At 37.4% G+C, this 20415-nt stretch overlaps 1 protein-coding gene across 1 annotated transcript in view; it reads left to right on the forward strand.

Annotated features, from left to right (window-relative positions):
• Nucleotides 1-20415, forward strand: part of NECAB1 (N-terminal EF-hand calcium binding protein 1) — a 174659-nt gene that overhangs the window by 129851 nt on the left and 24393 nt on the right. Inside the window, exons 6-9 of the mRNA XM_003902951.5 lie at nt 3446-3582; nt 11317-11438; nt 13996-14072; nt 20041-20094. Coding sequence (XP_003903000.1) covers nt 3446-3582; nt 11317-11438; nt 13996-14072; nt 20041-20094 — 390 coding nt within the window. The remainder of the gene's footprint in view (nt 1-3445; nt 3583-11316; nt 11439-13995; nt 14073-20040; nt 20095-20415) is intronic.

Genomic DNA, 20415 nt, shown 5'->3' on the forward strand with positions numbered 1-20415 from the left:
TGGTGATTGATTTGAGCGAGCAAGGGGTATGTGACAGGGGCTGCATGCACCGGTGGTCAGAGTGAAACAGAATAGAGCAGGGAGTTTCACAATGTTCTTTTATACAATGCTGGGAATCTATGGATAACATCGGTTTCTGAGTCATGAGTTGATTTTTAACTACTAGGGTTAGGCCAGGCAGGTCCAGGCCCGGTTTTGGGCCTGGCGCCGGGCTTCCTGTCTTTGGTTTCACTTCCTTGTTTTTCTAAAAACAGGTACTGAGTATAAAACAATATGAGAGGGTCTCTCTTTTCCCTCACTGTGAAGAGAAGTGGTGGTTCAAGGAAAGGAACAACTGTACAGAGACAATGCTACAAGCTGAGTCTGGAAGGATAAGTAGGAATAATAGAAAACAAGTTGTTTTTTTCTCCTTATCAATGAGGGGTAGTATAAAACAGCAAACCTTCATAACTGACTCAAACATAATCCTCCAAACCTTAAACCCACCCACCACCCCTCTCAATGTCAAGGCGTCAACATTTATATCAAAGAAAAGTATCAACCAACTGAGTTCTGCCACTTTTCAATGTTACCTACAGAGTCACTAGTAAGGTTAACAAACTCTCATCAGAGTGAGATAAGAGAGTCAACCTAATAATAACTTTCTGATTTGCTATGGTGGAGCAATGATAATTAGCCAATTGCCTGACTTTAAGTTTTCTTAATTATCTAACTTTAACATCGACAAAACATTTATATGTAAGAACACAATAGCAAATGCAATAAATTCTTAGAGTTAGGAGTGTATCTGCAAACAATCAGGTATGAACAAACCTCTACTCCACCATAAGGGATACAGAAATAAAAGATATGACCTTTCTGTCAAAGAAGCAGAAACGTAATTTCAATGCCTGGAGTGTTTTAAATGGCTAACTATAATTTTAAAAATCTCTTTTCTATAATTCTGACATGACAAATATGTAACATTTAAATGAGAAAAGAATAAGGACAATGCTATGCTTTATTGCTCAGTAAATGTATGCTTTCTTCATTTTTCACTGCAGTCTACAAATAAGTATAAAACTTTTTCTCATTTGTTTTATATTAGTCATAGTATATACGGAGATACAAAAATAGTTGGCATAATCCCTGACTTTGCAATTTTATTTTATTTTCATTTTAATAAATTTTATTTTTTAAAATATTCATTGGTGATGTGGAAATAACTGTGGGAAAAGACTCAAACACACCTTTTTTTCTATCATCACATTTTCTTTCAACCTCAAAGAAAAGCCTTCCTCAATTTTAAAAACTCGTTCAGAGAAAATTTTTTGAAACTTTTTTTTAACCAAAAAATAGCAAGCTATGAGATAATATTAAATATTTGGAATATTTTTAGCTTGATTTAACTCACCCAAAACTCTTAAGATTATTATAAGCATGTAATGGTTATGTTTAGTTTATGGTTAGTTTCTTAAATGGAGTTTAAAGACATTGCAATTTTTTATTTTTAAATAGGACTATTATATATGGTAGATGTAAGAGTCAGGGTTCTCCAGAGGGACAGAACTAATAGGATAGATGTTTATATGAAGGGAGTTTATTAAGGAGAATTAATTCACACCACACGATCACACAGTAAAGTCCCACATAGGCCGTCTGCAAGTTGAGGAGAAAGGAAGCCAGTGGTGGATCAGTCTGAGTTCCAAAACCTCAAAAGTAGGGAAGCCAACAGTCCAGCCTTCAGTCTGTGGCCAAAGGCCTGACAGCCCCTGGCAAACTACTGGTGTAAGTCCAAAAGTCCAAAAGCTGAAGATCTTGGAGTCTGATGTTTGAGGGCAGGAAGCATCCAGCACAGAAGAAAGATGAAGGCCAGAAGACTCAGCAAATCTGCTCTTCCATCTTCTGCTGCCTGCTTTATTCTAACCACGCTGGCAGCTGCAGTAGTTGATACCCACCCAGATGGCAGGTAGGTCTGCCTCTCGTAGTCCACTGACTCAAATGTTAATCTCCTTTGGCAACACCCTCACAGACATACCCAGGGACAATACTTTGCATCCTTCAATCCAATCAAGTTTACACTCAATATTAACCATCACAGTAGATAAGAAAGTTTCCTGTGTTGTTCACCTGTAATGAATGGGCTTAAAAAGAGGCTGATGATTGAAACCTTTTACTATTTCAAATTGAGAAAGAAATGAGATTTTCTATGCTATTACATTATTCTTCTATTAGCAAAACTTCCAAAGTAAATTATGTCAGGAGGCCATAATCCAATTCTTCCTAAATTAAAGTTGATAGAAGCACAGAATATTTTTAGTCGGAATGTATGCCAGAGTTACTTAGTGATTTATAAGTGGGAAAGCTGAGAACCAGGAAGGTTAGATACCTAAATCTTATTTGTGTAGGTTTATAACTATGCCCTAAGTTTCTCCAGCATATCATGATTCGTGGTATTATCTTATCACCGTCAGTCATTTTGTGTTTTGTCTTTTCAGCCATAAAAAATTTTTGTTTAGGGACAGAGATGAATAAATCTTTTCCTTGACTGAACTTGAATATACCATTTCCACTCAAGACTCTAGAAAATCAGATTTCACTGGCAGTCCCATGACCTGAAAGAGTGGCCCTGTCACCATCTTATTCCACACCAACCTGGTTTTCTTTGTTGGTTCTCCCTGAGATTTTAAGAAGACAAGCACAGCAGGTGGTACCATCCACAGTTCACCCATCTACCTTGAGTAAGCTTGGCAAGTACATTTATTCAGTCTGCAGTGACCTCTGCAGTGACCCTGGGGGTGTTTCAGTGAATGCTGCTTTTGTGGCTCAGGTGCTGTCCTAGAAGTTAGTTGTCAATGAACCTCAGGTAAAGTAACTGAGGGAGAGACATAAGCAGATTTAGTAAACTGTTTGAATATTCCAAGCCTAACATTTTCTGAATTTTAAATAACTACACATAATTTTCTTTGTCTTCAGCATAGTACAGATCAAGCATAAGAAATGCATCAGGAGTGAATTAAGCCAATTGCTGAAACGTGGCTGCACTTTGTTGGTAATAGAGAAAATATGTGATGGCATGGTCAACATTCAAATGAGACATAGAACAAACCCTGAGTTAGTCACATTCTGATCTTTTTTTTTTCCCCCTGAATAGTTACTTTTTCTTTTCTACAAATGTCTATTTTGCAACTCTGCTGGCTTTGTCCTTTTTCTTAATCTTGAGGCTGGTACATTGGGAAGCAATTTATTCCAGTCATTTCTGCAGCTTTTTTATTCATCTCCTGGTGGGTGGATGAGAGCTATGCTGTAGCCTCCAGGGCTCAACAGATCTTTTCTCTTCTCTTCTCTCCACCCTCTCTCTCTAGGATCAATCAGGGATTGATGAGTACATGGTAAAAGAAAAAAAAAAAATCCTGGGTATTTTTTTCTACCATACTTCTAATTGCATTTGTTTTGTCACTCTTAGGACTACCAAGAAGCCTCCAATTTGGAACAATTCGTAACTCGGTTTTTATTGAAGGAAACCCTGAATCAGCTGCAGTCTCTCCAGAATTCCCTGGAATGTGCCATGGAAACTACTGAGGAGCAAACCCGTCAAGAAAGGCAATTTACATGTTTTCATCTGATGTCTGCTTGGTGACTCTATGTTCATGAAAAAACAATTGAGAGGCATTGTACTTATACTAGCGAAAACTAAAAACAAGAATTGATATATTTAAAACGAATGACGGTGACCTCCACTGGTTGCTTGCCTTATTATTTGCCTCTAAAAAGACCATTCCACTTTTTCTTTTACTGTCAGTCATTTAGTCAACTCTATCTATCTATCTATCTATCTATCTATCTATCTATCTATCTATCTTTTTTTTTTTGAGACAGAGTCTCACTTTGTCACCCAGGCTTCAGTGCAGTGGCACGATCTTGGCTCACTGCAAACTCTGCCTCCTGGGTTCAAGCAATTCTTGTGCATCAGCCTCCCGAGTAGCTGGGATTACAGGCACATACCACTACGCCTAGTGAATTTATTGTATTTTTTAGTAGAGACGGGGTTTCACTATGTTGATCAGACTGGTCTTAAACTCCCAACCTCAGGTGATCCTCCCACCTTGGCCTCCCAAAGTGCTGGGATTACAGGTGTGAGCCACCAAGCCCAGCCGACTCAACAAATTTTAATTGAAAATTTAGTAGATGGAGAAGACTTTAAAATATTATGAATAATATAAAGATACATTCAACAAAATGTCAATCCTTAAGAAGGCCTAAGTCTATCATATAAATAAGACATGAACACAAAAACTATACTGCAAGGAACAAAGTGATAATAAATACCACAGAGAAGAGGAAATACATTGCCAATGGTTTTCAGAGCAGTAAAAGATTAAATATGGATAGATGGAAGGATGAGAAAGTCAGTTTCATGGATTTCTCTATTTGAACTTGTCTTGTAAAATCAAGAGATCAGTGAAAAAGCCTGATGGGAAGACAAGACTTGAACTGGACCTGTAGGATGAATTTGAGGGCAGAATGAGAGTCTCTCTAGAGGGATCCATCTCACCCATCTCCTGTTACCCACCTCTCATCTGGCTCACTTCTCTTTGGTTGTCTGGTCACTGATTGGACAGTAATTTCTCTGGGAAGCCTTCACTGCTCATTCATACCTCCCACTTCACTACCATGTATTCCCATAGTGCCCTCTATTTATATCTACTTATCTCAGCCCCTTCCTTGTTAATTTGGTGTAATTTTGAAAATGTGGAAATGATGGGAAAGACCCTTACAGACTACATGAACCTGGATATACTGGGGTGACCTGAGAATTCAGTAAGCCTAATTATTTCAGGAAATGGAGAAAAGTGAATGATAGAAATTATTTCAAAATTATATGCCACCAATAGGTATCACTGAGAAAATAAGTGGTCATATTGCAATAGCTATATAAATAAAGACACTAATGCTTAAGAGAAACCTATACTAAAAATGTGTAGGGCAGACATCAAGGCAATCCCAGCCAACAGTTGATATTTTTCTGAGTTGTCATTGCTCATATCTTGCAAGTTAGAGAAGCTTGCAAAGCTCTTGCTCCTGGGGTATATTTTGGTGGATGTGTTACTTTAAACTTACAGATGTGCTTTATCTAACTTTTACATCTTAAATTAGAGAGAAGGAAACAGTAAGTTTTCTGAACAGGCTGATAATAGACTACCCTGTAAGACCAATTTTCCTGAACAAATTAACTGATACATAATTATTTGGACATCTCCAAAATAGTGGAATTTTCAACCATGTGTTTACAATGTCAAAATGAGTGAGCACCACCAAATTCTAATAAAAAAGCCTGTAATTCCAGAATCTAATGAGACCATGCAGCTGATTATCACAGCGAAGTACTCTTCAGTGGATCTGTGAAGCATTCTCTACATCATAAACTTCCTGTTTTCACTGCATTGGGTGATTCCATACCAAATGGCAAAGTATAACAATTCACTTTAGAAAAGCAAAACCCGCCTCCTCAGCTTTGAGCAGAGGATAACTGAATGTCTTGAAGCACAGTGAAATTGATTTCATGTTCCTAATGAGAAAAATGAGGCCTCCTGTGTTGTTTCTTTTGTTTGGACTTTCTGGAAATAAAATGGGGACTCCCTTTTTAGAATCAGTCATCTGCCACCTGAGAAGAGGCTTGAAAAAGTGCTCTACTCCCCTTCTTCACCTGCACTTTTGTTTTTTTCTACAGTCATCCCCTGCAAACTTGTGCTCTGCATTTACCACCATGCAGTAAATGTTTAATGAACAACAGTTCTTTGTGTTAGGCCACAGGCTAGCCTTGAACTCTTGTGACTGCTGCCAGCAGCTGCCTAGCAGCTGTGCTTAATGAGAAGGAGCATGACAATATAGACTTTAAGGAAAGTAGAAGACACTAGAGGATTAATGAACCTTTTTCTTCTGGATTTCTCACTCAAAAACAGCTTCAAATTATGGGAAATGTTACACCTCTGACTGCAGTTTAAGGGGTGCTATTGTATGGCATTTGACTAAGACATCCAGGAATGACCAAATCCCACCCCACATCTGTGATACTCCCCCTGAGAGGTTTATAAAGAAATACATAAATAAGCAAACAGAAAATAAGGTACCACTGTGGATTTATGCCCATAATATCTGATGAACCATACTGAAGCACGTGAATTAGGCCCAAACCTAAAGGGGCTGTGTCTCCTCTCTCAAGGTTGTATCTTTTTATCAGCTGGCCACCAAAATTGGGGAGAGCCCTGGGACCTTCATCAGTGAGGAAAAGATAGAGAAAGGAAAACTATACCTTTCCTATGATGTCAATTAAGAGACCAGTGAAAAAGCCTGATGGGAAGACAAGACTCTAACTGGACCTTTAGGATGAATTTGAAAGGCAGAATGAGATTCTCTCTAGAGGGATCCGCCTCACCCACCTCATGTTACCCATCTCTCATCTGGCTCACTTCTGCTCGCCTGTCTTGTCACTGATTGGACAGTTCTTTCTCTGGGAAGCCTTCACTGCTCATTTATACTTCCCACCTCACTACCATGTATTCCCATAGTGCCCTCTTTTATATCTACTTATCTCAGCCCCTTCCTTGTTTATCTCCCCCATTAGACACTGAGTTTTTAGATGGCATAGATTTGCATAAGTCCCCTCTACTTACTACAACTGCATGACAAACATATGAAAGTGAATGAATGAAAGGAATTCTAGGTGAAAGGAGTGCTGCAGAGAAGCAGTTAGTGAGGACCCAGGACACTGAGGAGACCAATCTAACAGTCATCTGGGGTTCAGAAAGATCTTAAAAGCTAGACAGATGCAAACAAAAATTCACCAGTTTTTTGTTTGTTTGTTTGTTTTGAGACAAAGTCTCACTCTGTCACCCAGGCTGGGGTACAATGAGGCAAAATCGGTTCGCTGCAACTTCCGCTTCCCGAGTTCAAGCAATTCTCCTGTCTCAGCCTCCTGAGTAACTGGGACTACAGGCACCCACCACCACGCCCAGCTAATTTTTGTATTTTTAGTACAGATAGGGTTTCACCATATCAGCCAGGCTGGACTCGAACTCCTGACCTCAGGTGATCTACCTGCGTCGGCCTCCAAAGTGCTGGGATTACAGGCTTGAGTCACCATGCCCAGCCAATTCATCAGTATTTTATGTTAGAAAGGAAGATTTTGTGATGCCCTTCACAGTCAAGAAGTTACAACCTGCTGGTCAGGCATGATGGCTGTAATCTCTGCACTTTAGGAGGCCAAGGCAGGTGGATCACCTGAGGACAGGAGTTCGAGACCAGCCTGGCCAACATGATGAAACCCCGTCTCTACTAAAAATACAAAAAATTAGCCGGGTGTGGTGGCAGATAGCTGTAATCCCAGCTACTCGGGAGGCTGAGGCAGGAGAATCACTTGAACCCAGGAGGCGGAGGTTGCAGTAAGCAGAGATGCGCCACTGCACTCCAGCCTGGACAACAAGAGCAAAACTCTATTTCAAAATAAATAAATAAATAAATAGTTGCAACCTGCAGGTATCATTAAAATCTCCAGCCTTGTGATAATTTGCTTTCCCTTCAGCATCAACATTACCTTGGGATTTAATATTTGTGAAACCTAGGGATATAAAGACTCCTTGGAATATAGCAAATTTAGGGAAGTCATCTATTCCATCTCTCAGCCCCAGGGGAGAATCACACAGTATCATTCATCCTGCAGTAATGAGGTAGACATGCCATGTTGGGCAAAATGTCTGTGTCTATTCACGTGAAAATGGATAATTGAGAGAGAAGGGATGTATACAGCTGGAATGCCACAGAGGTGGAATTTCCAGATGGCATGCTACAACACTCTTTGTGTCTGCCCTGGCAAACTGACTAAATGTGAATTACATTAATCCCATGTGTTCAGAAAGTACCTATAGCTAATGACAAGAATAATAAGTATGTCATATGGAAGTTTCCCTCTAGAGGTCCCCTGTTCTCTTACATAAACCTCTCTTCCTCACAAACTAAATTTCTGGGAACACAGTTTTCATTATATATGGATTTCCTTTTTATAAAGGAATCTGCAAATTTGCTCTATTTCCCAAAGTTTTTCTATATCCAGGAATGTAATTAATTGTTTCTTGACTTGAAAGTTATTTTTCTCCTTTTGATAGTTGTCTATTATAGAAGTAAGGAACAGCTTTAATTTCACTTACAGGCGGTTATAAAAGTTTAGACAGCTTAGATTTCCTTAGCTTGAATGTAGAGAAGGATTGCTCTAATCACCTACCCCCCTGACCACCAAAGCTGCTAAAAACTTGGAATTTTTTTTTTTTTTTTTTTGAGATGGAGTCTCACTGTGTCACCCATGATGTAGTGCAGTGGCGTGATCTCGGCTCACTGCAACCTCCACCTCCCAGTTTCAAGCAATTCTCCTGCCTCAGCCTCCAAAGTAGCTGGGATTACAGGTGTCTGCCACCACGCCCGGCAAATTTTTGTATTTTTAGTAGAGACGGGGTTTCACTGGGTTGGCCAAGCTGGTCTCGAACTCCTGACCTCAGGTGATCCCCCTGCCTCAGCCTCCCAAAGTGCTGGGATTACAGGTGTGAGCCACTGTGCCTGGCCAAGAACTTGGATTTCTTTATACCGTAGAAAAATTCATAGGGAGATTTAGTTAAAGATTGAAGATTAAACATATAATTTCTTTTGCTCTCTCTCTAAACCCTTCAAAACATTATATTAAAAGTACCTGGATAAAAGGAGGCATTAACCTGTAAAAATAAGAATAGAAGAAGAGCCAAAGGGACAGAAACTTGGAATGTGGAGAGGTGAATCTAGTGGAAGTTGATTTAGAAGCTCTGAGAAAGCTGAAACTGAAGCAGGCAATGTAAGAAGCCAAGATACAATATATTTGGTATCACAGAACCTCAGAAAAGCTCAAAACTTGGCTGTCCCATGTGGAACTGAAAATGAAGGTGAAGGTAGGGCTGATATATTGCTGGAAGCTCCACCCAGTGCTATCTAGTGACTGCTCCTACCTGATCCTTGAAGAACCCCAGAGATAATCTGTCTGGAGAAGGTGAGCAGATGTATACCTGGCACAGCTGATAGGGCACAATACTAACAAAGGAGACACTAACTGAAAGTTGACATACTGAAGAGTGAGATGTGAAATCTCCTTCATATATTGTACTCCCAGAGTACTAACAACAGGGCTCAGACCCTCCAGTTGGGGCATGCTTCTTTGAGGGATGTAATTAATCCCAGGGAAAATACTTAACAATGCCAATGGTCAGGGTTCCCTGAAGAATAGGCCTGGTCAGGCCACTTTACAGTGAAAACTGCAAGTTGGCAATCCCTGCCACAAACAAAGAGGTTCCAGTCAGACTTGTAGTTCTTCCTTCTAAAATGTGTGGGGTCAACCAAAAGGACAAATCAAACACAAGAAAAGAAACTTGGAAGAAGCAGATAATCCAGAGAGCAGACAAAAACTTTCAAAAGATTTTCAATACCTTCAAAAACTAAAGAAAAGATACTGCATTTATGAATTAAGGATAGAATGCTTTAAAAATAAGATTCAAAGCACACAAAAGAGGTCTTGGAAATTATGATTGCAAAAATTACATTCTCTGAAGAAGGTTGAAATATAAAAGTGTGAGGAAATCTCCACAAAGAGGTGAAATATAAGAAATAAGGAAACTAGAGTCTCAGTCCAAGAGGTCTACTGTTTGTAAAATAGCAATTCTGGAAAGAGAACAAAGCAGAAAAATTACCAAAGGAAGAATTTAAGAAAAATAGTCAGAATTGGATATATGTGTCCAGTTTGATAGAACAGACCAAGAGCTCATTATAATGCTAATAAAAGTCAAACACAAAACACACCATTATGAAGTTTCACAATACTGGAAACAAAGACAAGTATCTAAAAACTCCCAGAGAGAAAAACCAGGCCATATGCAAATAATCAAGAAAACACTAGATTTTTCACTAGTGACTCTGGGAGATAGAACACAATGCAGCAAATTTTTCAAAACAATTGGCAGTCTAGAAATCTGTATTCCATAAAACCATCAAAGTAAGGAAGATGTTTATTCATGCAATGTTTCAAGAATTTTACCTTTTATTATGCACATTTCTTATGAAGCAATTAGGGGATATTTTCCACCAAAACAAAGGAGTCAACTAAGAAAAAAATGAAATCTAGTAAAAGGGGGATCAGAGGTCATCCAACACAGGAGAAAGGCTAAAGGAATCTTCCCTAGCTGATAGATAATGAAGATTTTTGGATGACTACATTAATCTTAGATCTGTCTTAAACACAGAAGGATTATATCTTACACAGAAGGGATTATATCTCCTATAAAGAAATCTTGTTGGAGGCAGCTTAAGTATTACATCCTTACAGATTTATCATGACACTCTCTTTTTCATATATTAAGTGCATATTAATATAATAAACTATTCCCAAGTTTGCCTCATAGACCAAGATGTTTGTTGAAGATCAAGCTACCATATTCACATTCCAACCAGGAAAGAAGATTAAGGAAAGACAAAAGGGCTCCCTTCTAGCTGAATCTGTACTTTTAAGCAGCCTTCATGGAAATTTCTTACAACATTTCCATTTGTATATCATTGGCCTGAGCTTTTCATATTGTGAAGTTTTATAAAGCCTAAAACTAAAAATTATAGACATACCAATTAAGCGTGTTATATACTGATAATTTAGGAGGTGTTTACTTTCATATCAGTATATAACATATACTGTATATAGTATATAACATATACTGCATATAATATATATTTTAATATATACTACTTTCATATCATAACATATACTGATATGAAAGTAAACACATGCTAAAAAGTGTTGCCCTTTTGAAAGAGGAGTGGGGATATGGGGGTGAAAGGAGGGAGCTCCTGTTTGTTGAAATAAGATTTATAGAATCATTTGACTCCTAAAAATGTATGGATGTATAGCTTTGATCCAAAAAATTAAAAACTGAATTACAGAAAAAACTCCATAAGTGTTTTCAAACTAAACAAAATACAATAGCTGCATACACATGTTTTTCCATTGAAGGTTAACCAACAAAGCAAAAAAGCCTGCCTTAAATTACAGTTTTTACTCAGAATTTTAAGAATAGAGAAAGCTCCGAATTCTCTTTCTTAGGTTCACATACTGTAGTACCAAATTATGTTGGTTTCTAGAGCGTTTACAAGCAGTCATTCTCATAAGTTTTCATTCCACTGCACTAGAAAACCTTTGTGACTGACGCATGAAGATCTGTTCCCTGAGGGAAGAGACTGAAGCACTAACGTTAAGGTTAAATGTTATCTCTGTTGATTAAGGCAAGGGCCAGCCAAGCCAGAAGTCCTGTCAATTCAATGGCCTGGAAAACGATCAAGCCGCCGAATCCAGAGACACAACAGCTTCTCCCCAAACAGCCCTCAGTTTAATGTCAGCGGTCCAGGTAACATACCCTTCATTTGTTTCTCTTTGTCAAAGTCAGTTTATCTTGTGTTTTCCAATTGATTATTTTAACAAACAACAGATAAGACAATAGTAATGGAACACTTTCCTTATACCAAGTAAGTTTGAGACGGAAGCAGTGAAGGGTGTAGGGTATGAAGAACTGGGGTGGTGAGCCTAAAATCAGCACGGTCAGAATCCTAGCAGTTGTTCCTGGAAAGCACACACAGGTGGTGAACAGGGAAGGCAGCAGTTCCATCAGCTAGCATCTAAAAGACTTGACGTCTATAAGAACTCCCCATCATCTTGAAATAAAGAGGCTCTATCGTAATATGCTCTAGATCTCCAAGCCTCCCTAAGCATATCCTAAGTTCATTTGGGGAAAGGATCCTTGTTTTCATGATAGGATTAGTCATAGCTGGTATTTTTGAAGTTTGTAATGTGATGTAAGATTTACTGGGCTAAACCATACTCGTAATTGTTAGCTTATTAAATTTTAACTGTGTCACTTATAACCATTTTTAAATCAGTTTGAAATATGCAAACTCATGTTGCTAAATATTGGAGTAATTTTTGTAAAGCATGCATATATACATGTACATATGTCACTTGAACATGTCATTTTAACACAAATGAGTCTTTAAATATCTAATATTCAGAAAATCAAGGTATAACCTATATTTTATATTTTCACCAACTGTACTTGAACAATTTCAGAGTATTTTCATGAATAAAGCCTTATTTTATCTTGACACCTGATAAAATAGATGTTAATTTCCCTATTTCTCCATTTCACAGGTAAGGAAACAAGCCTGGGAAGTTAAATGATTTGTCCAAGGTCATATGGAATATTAGTCCATTTTTATTGTGAAGCAACCTTAAAATCTTGATGGTTACACTCATAGATACTTGTTTTTCTCTCTCATGAGTCTATGGTTGGTGATTTGGGCAATTTCAGTTGGATGTGGTTCCAGGCTGTATGTAGGTTGAGATTGGCCCCACTCTTCATGTAGCCTCCTTCTGGAATAAGCAGCAACTGGAGCATTTTCTTTTCCTAGTGGGTGTCAGAAGCACATGCAGCCAGCCCAAAATTATACATGCATATTGAAAACCATTGTTTTATGTACTGTGTGCATCTTGTCTGCTATTTCTCCACTGGCCAAACAAGTCACATGTCAAGCACAGTAACAATGGGGAAGGGAAATGTGCTTCATCCACTATAACAGGAGATACTGCAAAGTTGTGGTGCAAGGGTATATACAGATACTTCTATAACAGGAAAAAAGTGAAGAATTGGGAAAAATAATACGATCTACCATATGCAACTAGAAAATGACAATGCTAAGCTCTGGAAGTAACATATAGATTGTTCTTTCCATTTTAACCTTTAGAAAATAGTCCAAAATATCTTTCCTTGGGCCTTTGATGTGACAGCCACCTTAAATTATTTTGAGAATAACCCAGATTAGAAATATTGTCTTAGAATTTTAAAACATATAAATTTTATTAATATATTTATAATATTTTCTCCAATCAGCCCCTTTCTTTTTTCTCTCTCTCTCTCCTTTTTTTTTGTAGCCACTTCTTTGTGGCAACACCAATGCTCATTTTTACATCATAATTTGGTGGGTTTTGAAAGGTGCTACCTCCAAGAAGGCAGGTGGAGAAGTAAATTCTGATGACATCACTCTCCCTTTATAATTTAGTTCTTGTCTTTATTGTATTCAAAGCTAACACAAGGCTTTATAGTCTTGAATTCAATCACATTCTTATTTCAAGAAATATTAAACAATACTACTTCAGCAAATGCCTATGAAAACATTTTTATTAAGCTACAATCAGTATACACAAATATGCCAGGATGTTTGTGCACGGGCTCAGATCATAACTCTTCCCTTTGCATAATAATGTTGATAAAAACAATAATAGTAGCAGAACTTCTATAATGTTTAACTTGGTACTAGATACACACACACACACATACTACATACCTATAAATACATATGTATGTTTATATCATATATATGAATATAGATCAACAGGCTCCAGTCTTTACTCTTAACCACTATGCCATGATTATAGAGCCCATGTATGTATACTCAAGTTAGTTCCTGGGAAAGGAGACACCAGCTATCTTGCCTTTATGCTTCTTTTTGATCGTAGCAATTTACACCTTGCTATGGTCAGGGATATGATTTCACTGGCTCTTGCCACTGCCCTACAAGTAAGTTTAGAATTGTTGATTGATGCTTTCCTTTTTGCAAAAGAAAACAAACTACATCATGGGGTTTTGTAAATGGCTCAGCAGGATCTTTTCTTTGAATATCAAAGGCCAGATAGGCAATTACAAAAAAAACAGACCTGTGGAAGTGAACCCCTGGGATGCATGGATCTATGGAAATCAATACCTTAGAAAGCACTCATGAATACATTAAAAAATGACCTGTCAGTGACACTGCATCCTTCCTTCAGGGTTGAAGGAAAGCTCTGATATAACCAAGTATTTCTTCTCTGTCTAAAGTTTAACATATTGCCCTCATGATTCTCCCTGGCCCCAGGCTTATTAGAAGAAGACAACCAGTGGATGATCCAGATAAATAGACTCCAGAAATTAATTGATAGACTGGAAAAGAAGGTAGGTGCTTTCTTTTCTTTATTCTCTCTTCCACTCTTCAAGATATTCTTACCCAGTATTCCTCATTGCTTTATATCCATGATTGCCCCATAGATAGAATAACAGCCAGGATCCCAATGATTCTATGAATGGTTGCTTGGTAGTTATTTGAGGTTTTTGTTGTTGTTGTTAAATACAGAAGCTTACATTAATTCTTCCCCTACCTCCCACTCCCAATTATATTTAAAATAGGATGCGGAGTTGAGAGTTAAATAAATCTACTGCACTGCCTGGCTCTTACATTTTCAAATGAACTAGGTGACAGTGTGCTTGAATGATGCTAATGACAGCTCTTAGGGATAAGATGGTTGAAGTCTTGAGAATCTTTCAAATTAATTCAGGAAAATGGCAATGCTATCTACTAAAAGATGAGATTCCACACTCAACTTCTGGAAAGTAGCACATTAACCGATGGTTTTGCTATTAAAACTATCTAGGCAAGCAAGTTAGAATGTGATGAAGAGTTCTTTAGAACTATATTTTATGTTCTTAGTTATTGTATTTTTATTAATTTAGTTAGTACCAAGTAGTCCTGTTATTGTAGTGATATTCTCCTTAAACATCTTTGATGGGAGAGACAACTTTTGTCAATCAGTAAGAAAAAAATGTGTTTTCTGCACATGTCAGGCACCAAGTGAGAAACATTTATGTTTGTGTCAGCACTGACTTTGAAGAAAACAATTGTCTACTAATAAAACTAAGCTGTTCTCCTAAAAAGAGAGAGCGAGAGAGATAACACACTTTTTAAAAATTATATGGTAGCACAGAGTGGGATTCATAGTTCATGGTCAGTAAGTATTTTAATGACTGACCGAGACATGCTAAAGGAATGGATCAGATGTTAAAATCTATCCATGCTCACCTGATGGGTTGATCACTGTGACCTGAGGTGCTCAGGAAGGACTTCGTGTGGCAGGAAGAGTTCAAGTGCGGCCTTAAAAATGGTGACTTAATTTAAAATTTTATTGCAAACAACATAAATTATTTCTCTAATAAAAAAGAGTTTTCTGGAAGAATATGGAAGTTCTCATAGAATCAACAGATAGTCCAGAGGTCTGAATTTGGAAAAGTCAGAAGACAAGATAACCCTAGAGATCTAAATAGCAAGAAATACTCAACAGTCTCTGAAGTTACCTCCACTGGAATAAATGAGTTCCTACCATTTCCAGTCTGCTGGCCTTCTGTTCAAAATTCCACTTCCCAGAAGGAAGAATCTGGTTGGTCATGGCAGGGTTGCATTGCTGGCCTCCTGGATAGGGGAGGGGGAAAAGTCTTGATAACAATCCCAGAGCACAGTATAGAGAGAAGAAGAGATAATTCAATGAAAAGAAAATGTATTGTCATTAAAGTTGGAATAAACTCTGATCAGCTAACAAACAAAACAAGGAAACTAATATTTGCTATGGAGAAGTAAAATTTCAGTAGAGGGCAACTGGAAAGGGCATTCAGGTAAGGTGATGGCATGAGCAAGGTTCAGTAGATTGGCCTGGTTGAGAGTCTTTCATGCAGGGAAGTAGTAACAAATAAGGTTGTATGGACAGAAGAGGGCCAGATTATGGATAGCCTCAAATAACAGTCTAAGGAATTTGGACTTGGAAACAACAGAAGGCATTTATTATTTTTTAACAGGTAAGTGAAAAACAAAACAAAACAAAACAAAATAAAAATCCTTTAGATTGGAAATTGGGCAGCAATACGCAAAGTGAATGAAAACAAATGCAAAATGAGTTAAAACAAGAAAAATGAGGCTCAGAGACATCAAAGCCAGCTCAGAAAATGGCATTGAAGAACAGGTTTGTGCAACTGAACCCAGTGAAGTCAGGTATGATAAGAGATGGGCCTATATTAAGCTAATGAGTGAGAAGAAAATGGCAGATTTGAAACACTTGAAGTGAAATTAACAGCACTATTGAACCGGTTAAGGACAGGAGGAGCTCAAATAAGAATCTAAGGATTGGAGCCTGTGTTTCTGAAACAATTATACCATTAACAGAAAAGGAAGAGACACATGAGAGATAATTCACGAGGTAAGGTGAGAAGGTGAACCAGTGTTTTCGATGTGTGAATTTCAAGGTACAACGGAACACTCAGGCGGAAATACCTAGTTAGATGTTAGTAGGAGAGAAGTCAGGCCAACAGGTTAAGGTCTCTAGACTTACTCCACAAAGATGAACCCTCAAGTCCTGAGGATGGGTAAGGTCTCTGAAAAGGAGATTCTGTGCAAGAGCCAAGTTAAGGGGAAACAACCCTGTAGAGTTCTTGTCCCTCTGCCATGGTGCCTTTATTTGTTAAATGTGTATTGAGCACTTACTGGAGCAAATACCTAAACTACTAGCTTGCAGCAAATCAGCTTTCCTCCTTTCTTATTTTATTGATATGTGAGCTGAAACTAAAAAGATTTGTAGGAAAAATAGTGGCTATGGAAATTAGTTTTCCAATATTGGAAGATCAAATCCAGGACCTCTATTTGAAAACTAAAGCTTGTTAAAACATAAGGATTCAGTTGCTAAATAAGTCCAGATTCATTTAAAGAATACAGATACCTCCTTTTAACGTTTTGAAATTTTGGACAAAACTATCTTTATTTGGTATCTGAAATTTTTATAGTTATTTTTAAAGGAATGGCCCAAACTTATTTCATACCTTTTTTTCTAACTTTAAATCAAAGTATTGTCACATTTCTTTTTTTCCTAGACTTTTTTCTCCCTCCCTTCCTATAAAAGGGTTTCATTTTGAGGACAGTATCTAAGAGGTTTGCTAAAAGTACAATGTGATGGTTTTCAGCATGGGGCTCCAGCTGTGTGGAGCTCAGTGTGAGCTGTCTTAATGAATGGAGAAGCAGTGCAAGTTCAGTTTTCTTCTACAGCTTATTCTGTACTGTGCTGATTAGGTTTTTAGAGAAAAACTACCCAATTGCCAAACAGTGGCTGAGTACATGTCATTTCACAGCTGAGTACCTTGTTTCCTGTAGTTGTTAACATTAGTTTTGATCTTCCCATTAAAAGGAAGTATACCTGCAGTAGAACATATGTTATCTTTTCTCTGCATTAAGTATTTATGATAAATTCTTCCTGCACTGGAACCAAGCCCTATTCTATGCATGTAGGGGAATATAACACTTAGCAATTTCTATAAATAGGTTTCTTCAGGTATTCCTTATATCCATTTCAGCCTCAATGAGAATTTATGGGGATATACTGAGGTTATGTCTTGTGTTTTGCTTGATCCCTGTAGAAAACACCTTTAATGGTTGGGCACAGTGGCTCATGCCTGTAATCCCAGCACTTTGGGAAGCTGAGGCAAATTGGTCACCTGAGGTCAGGAGTTCAAGACCAGCCTGGCCAACATGGCGAAACCTCATTTCTACTAAAACTACAAAAATTAGCCAGGCGTGGTGGCGTGCGCCTGTAATCCCAGCTACTTCGGAGGCTGAGGCAGCAGAATTGCTGGAACCCAGGGGGTGGAAGTGGCAGTGAGCCGAGATCGTGCCACTTCACTCCAGCCTGAGTCAAAGAGTAAAACTCCGTCTCAAAAAAATAAAATAAAATAAACAAAAGTAAAAACAAAACCAAAAACCCCACCTTTAATGTTAAACAAAATAACAAGGACAACAATAAAAGCTCTTCATTCTTCATTAAGTTCTTAGTGTATCATCAGATCACAGGACATTCTCACTTGAAAGGATGTAATTCAGGATGTCACACTCATACAACTTGTTTTAAGTTTTTCATACCTTAGATCAGAAAAGGTAGAACTGAAAATTGTACCTTAGTTAGTGTCAGGGAAATAGTGGTCAAGGAGATTACTAGGTTACAAGTTTCTATCTGTGGGGTACTTTTTAGTTTTCAATTCACATCTATATACATTACATATAATTTTGCCTTCATGGAAAAGCTATGATTTAGACAGGGCATTTATTCAGCCTTTCATTTATTCAACATTTATTGAGTACCTCCTGTGTGTCAGGTACTATTCCAGCAGTGGAAATACAGCAATGATGAAAAGAATATCCTTGGTCTTTGAAGAGACAGACAAAAAAAGAAAACACACACACACACACACAACAAATCCATGAAACAAGATAATATCAGATAATGGTGCTATAAAGAAAAGGTAGAGCAATATAATACAGATAGGGGGTTGAAAACTCCAAATGAGTGGTCTGGAAGGTCTCTCTAATAAGGTGATATTCAAGTTGAGATGTGAAAGACAAGAAGAAGCCAGTTATGTAAAGATTTAGGGATAGAGAATTTACAGCAAAGAAGGAAAAGTGAATCCCACAGAAGTTAAATACCTTGCTGAAAGTTCCACCACAAAAGAACAGCACAGCTAGAGCAACATAGCTCTATCATTAACAGGCATATATTATTTCAGATAGTCTGGATTTCTACAGTTTTCAATTTACTTCTTATCTATTTGAAGGAGTTATTCTACATAATCCTCGTTGGAAACAATGCTAGGAGAGCCATTCACAGAATGAAGTTCTCAGAGATGAAGCACTTGGTTTCACTGGGGACATTAGCAATATTCATTGGTCATCACAGAAGACATTAAGGTCTTAATTCTCAAAAGAAGATATACAAAGGGCCAACAAACATATGAAAAAATGCTCAACATCACCAGTGATCAGGGAAATGTAAATCAAAACCACAATGTGATACTACCTTACTCCTGCAAGAAAGGCCATAATCAAAACAATAAAAATAAAAAATAGATGCTGGCATGGATGTGGTGAACAGGGAACACTTCTACACTGCTGGTGAGAATGTAAACAAGTACAACCACTGTGGAAAATAGTGTGGAGATTCCTTAAAGAACTAGAACTAGAACTACCATTTGATCCAGCAATCCCACTACTGGGTATCTACCTGGAGGAAAATAAGTCATTATACAAAAAGGATACTTGCACACACATGTTTATAACAGCACAATTTTCAATTGCAAAAATGTGGAACCAACCCAAATGCCCGTCAATCAATGAGTGGATAAAGAAATTATGGTATATATATATATGATGGAATACTACTTAGCCATAAAAAGGAATGAATTAGTGGCATTTGTAGCAACCTGGATGGGACTGGAGAATATTATTCCAAGTGAAATAACTCAGGAATAGACAACCAAACATTCTATGTTCTCACTCATAAGTGGGAGCTAAGCTATGAGGATGCAAAGGCATAAGAATGACACAGTAGACTTTGAGGACTCAGGAGAAAAGGGTGGGAGGGGGATGAGGGATAAAAGACTACAAATTGGGTTCAGTGTATACTGCTCAGGTGATTGGTGCACAAAAATCTCACAAATCACCACTCAAGAACTTACCTGTACAACCAAATACCACCTGTTCCCCAAAAACCTATGGAAATAAAAAACTTTTTTAAAGACTTCAAAATCTTTACAGGAGTTCTTCACTTTTAGCAAATATCAATTGTATTTTCATTTACTCTTTAATTCACTTTCTATTTAATAAAGAAAAATTAACACTAGGGTATAAATGTGTTGTAACAATAGACTAATGTTTATAATGATGTCCCAAGAAATGTAGAAATGTGGTAATACTCATTCATAGCAAAATAAAGCAGACTGTTAGGCTTAGTCATTCTGTTTCTTTTTCTTTTGTTTACCTTCCTATCCTTTTCCTCTCTGTTTTTACGTACCTCTCTCTTCCACTTTGCTCTCTAGTGGCATCCAGGAAGTAAATTTAAAGCAATACTTTGAACACGTCTAAAACAGCTTACAATTGATAAATGAGTACAAAGGGTCTTTATTGGAACAGCTTAGTTTTTAAAAATCTGTATTATTTCATCTTTCAGATAATGAGGTTCTTTTGGTTCAATGTTAGCCACGAGAGAACTATGATTTGAATATATGGCATTTTTTTAAATGATGTAATTTTTTTCTTTTCTGCCATTTCTTCCTCTTATTGAAGGACCTCAAACTTGAACCACTGGAAGAAGAAATTAATGAAGGGAATACTAAATCTGTAAGTATTTTTATCAGGTAAAAATGTTATCAACATGTTCTTTAAAAACATAATTTAATTTCTTCAAAAATTAGTTATCTCAATGAAAAATTTAAAAACTAGTCATATTTCATTTTATATGGTTAAGTCGTGTTATTTCTACATTATGATTTGTATAAACCTAATACCTACTTCACAGTTTTTGTGAAAGTACCTGGCATGTAATAGGTGCAAAATGAAAATTTTATACGTGTATTAATCAATGAGTTATTGAATAATTGAAGGAATATGACTGGCAGAGAAGGGCAACATTTAAGTTGCATCATAAACACATTTTGTAAA

The sequence above is a fragment of the Papio anubis genome, chromosome 8 (assembly GCF_008728515.1).
Source record: "Papio anubis isolate 15944 chromosome 8, Panubis1.0, whole genome shotgun sequence".
In the NCBI taxonomy this organism is placed as follows: domain Eukaryota; kingdom Metazoa; phylum Chordata; class Mammalia; order Primates; family Cercopithecidae; genus Papio; species Papio anubis.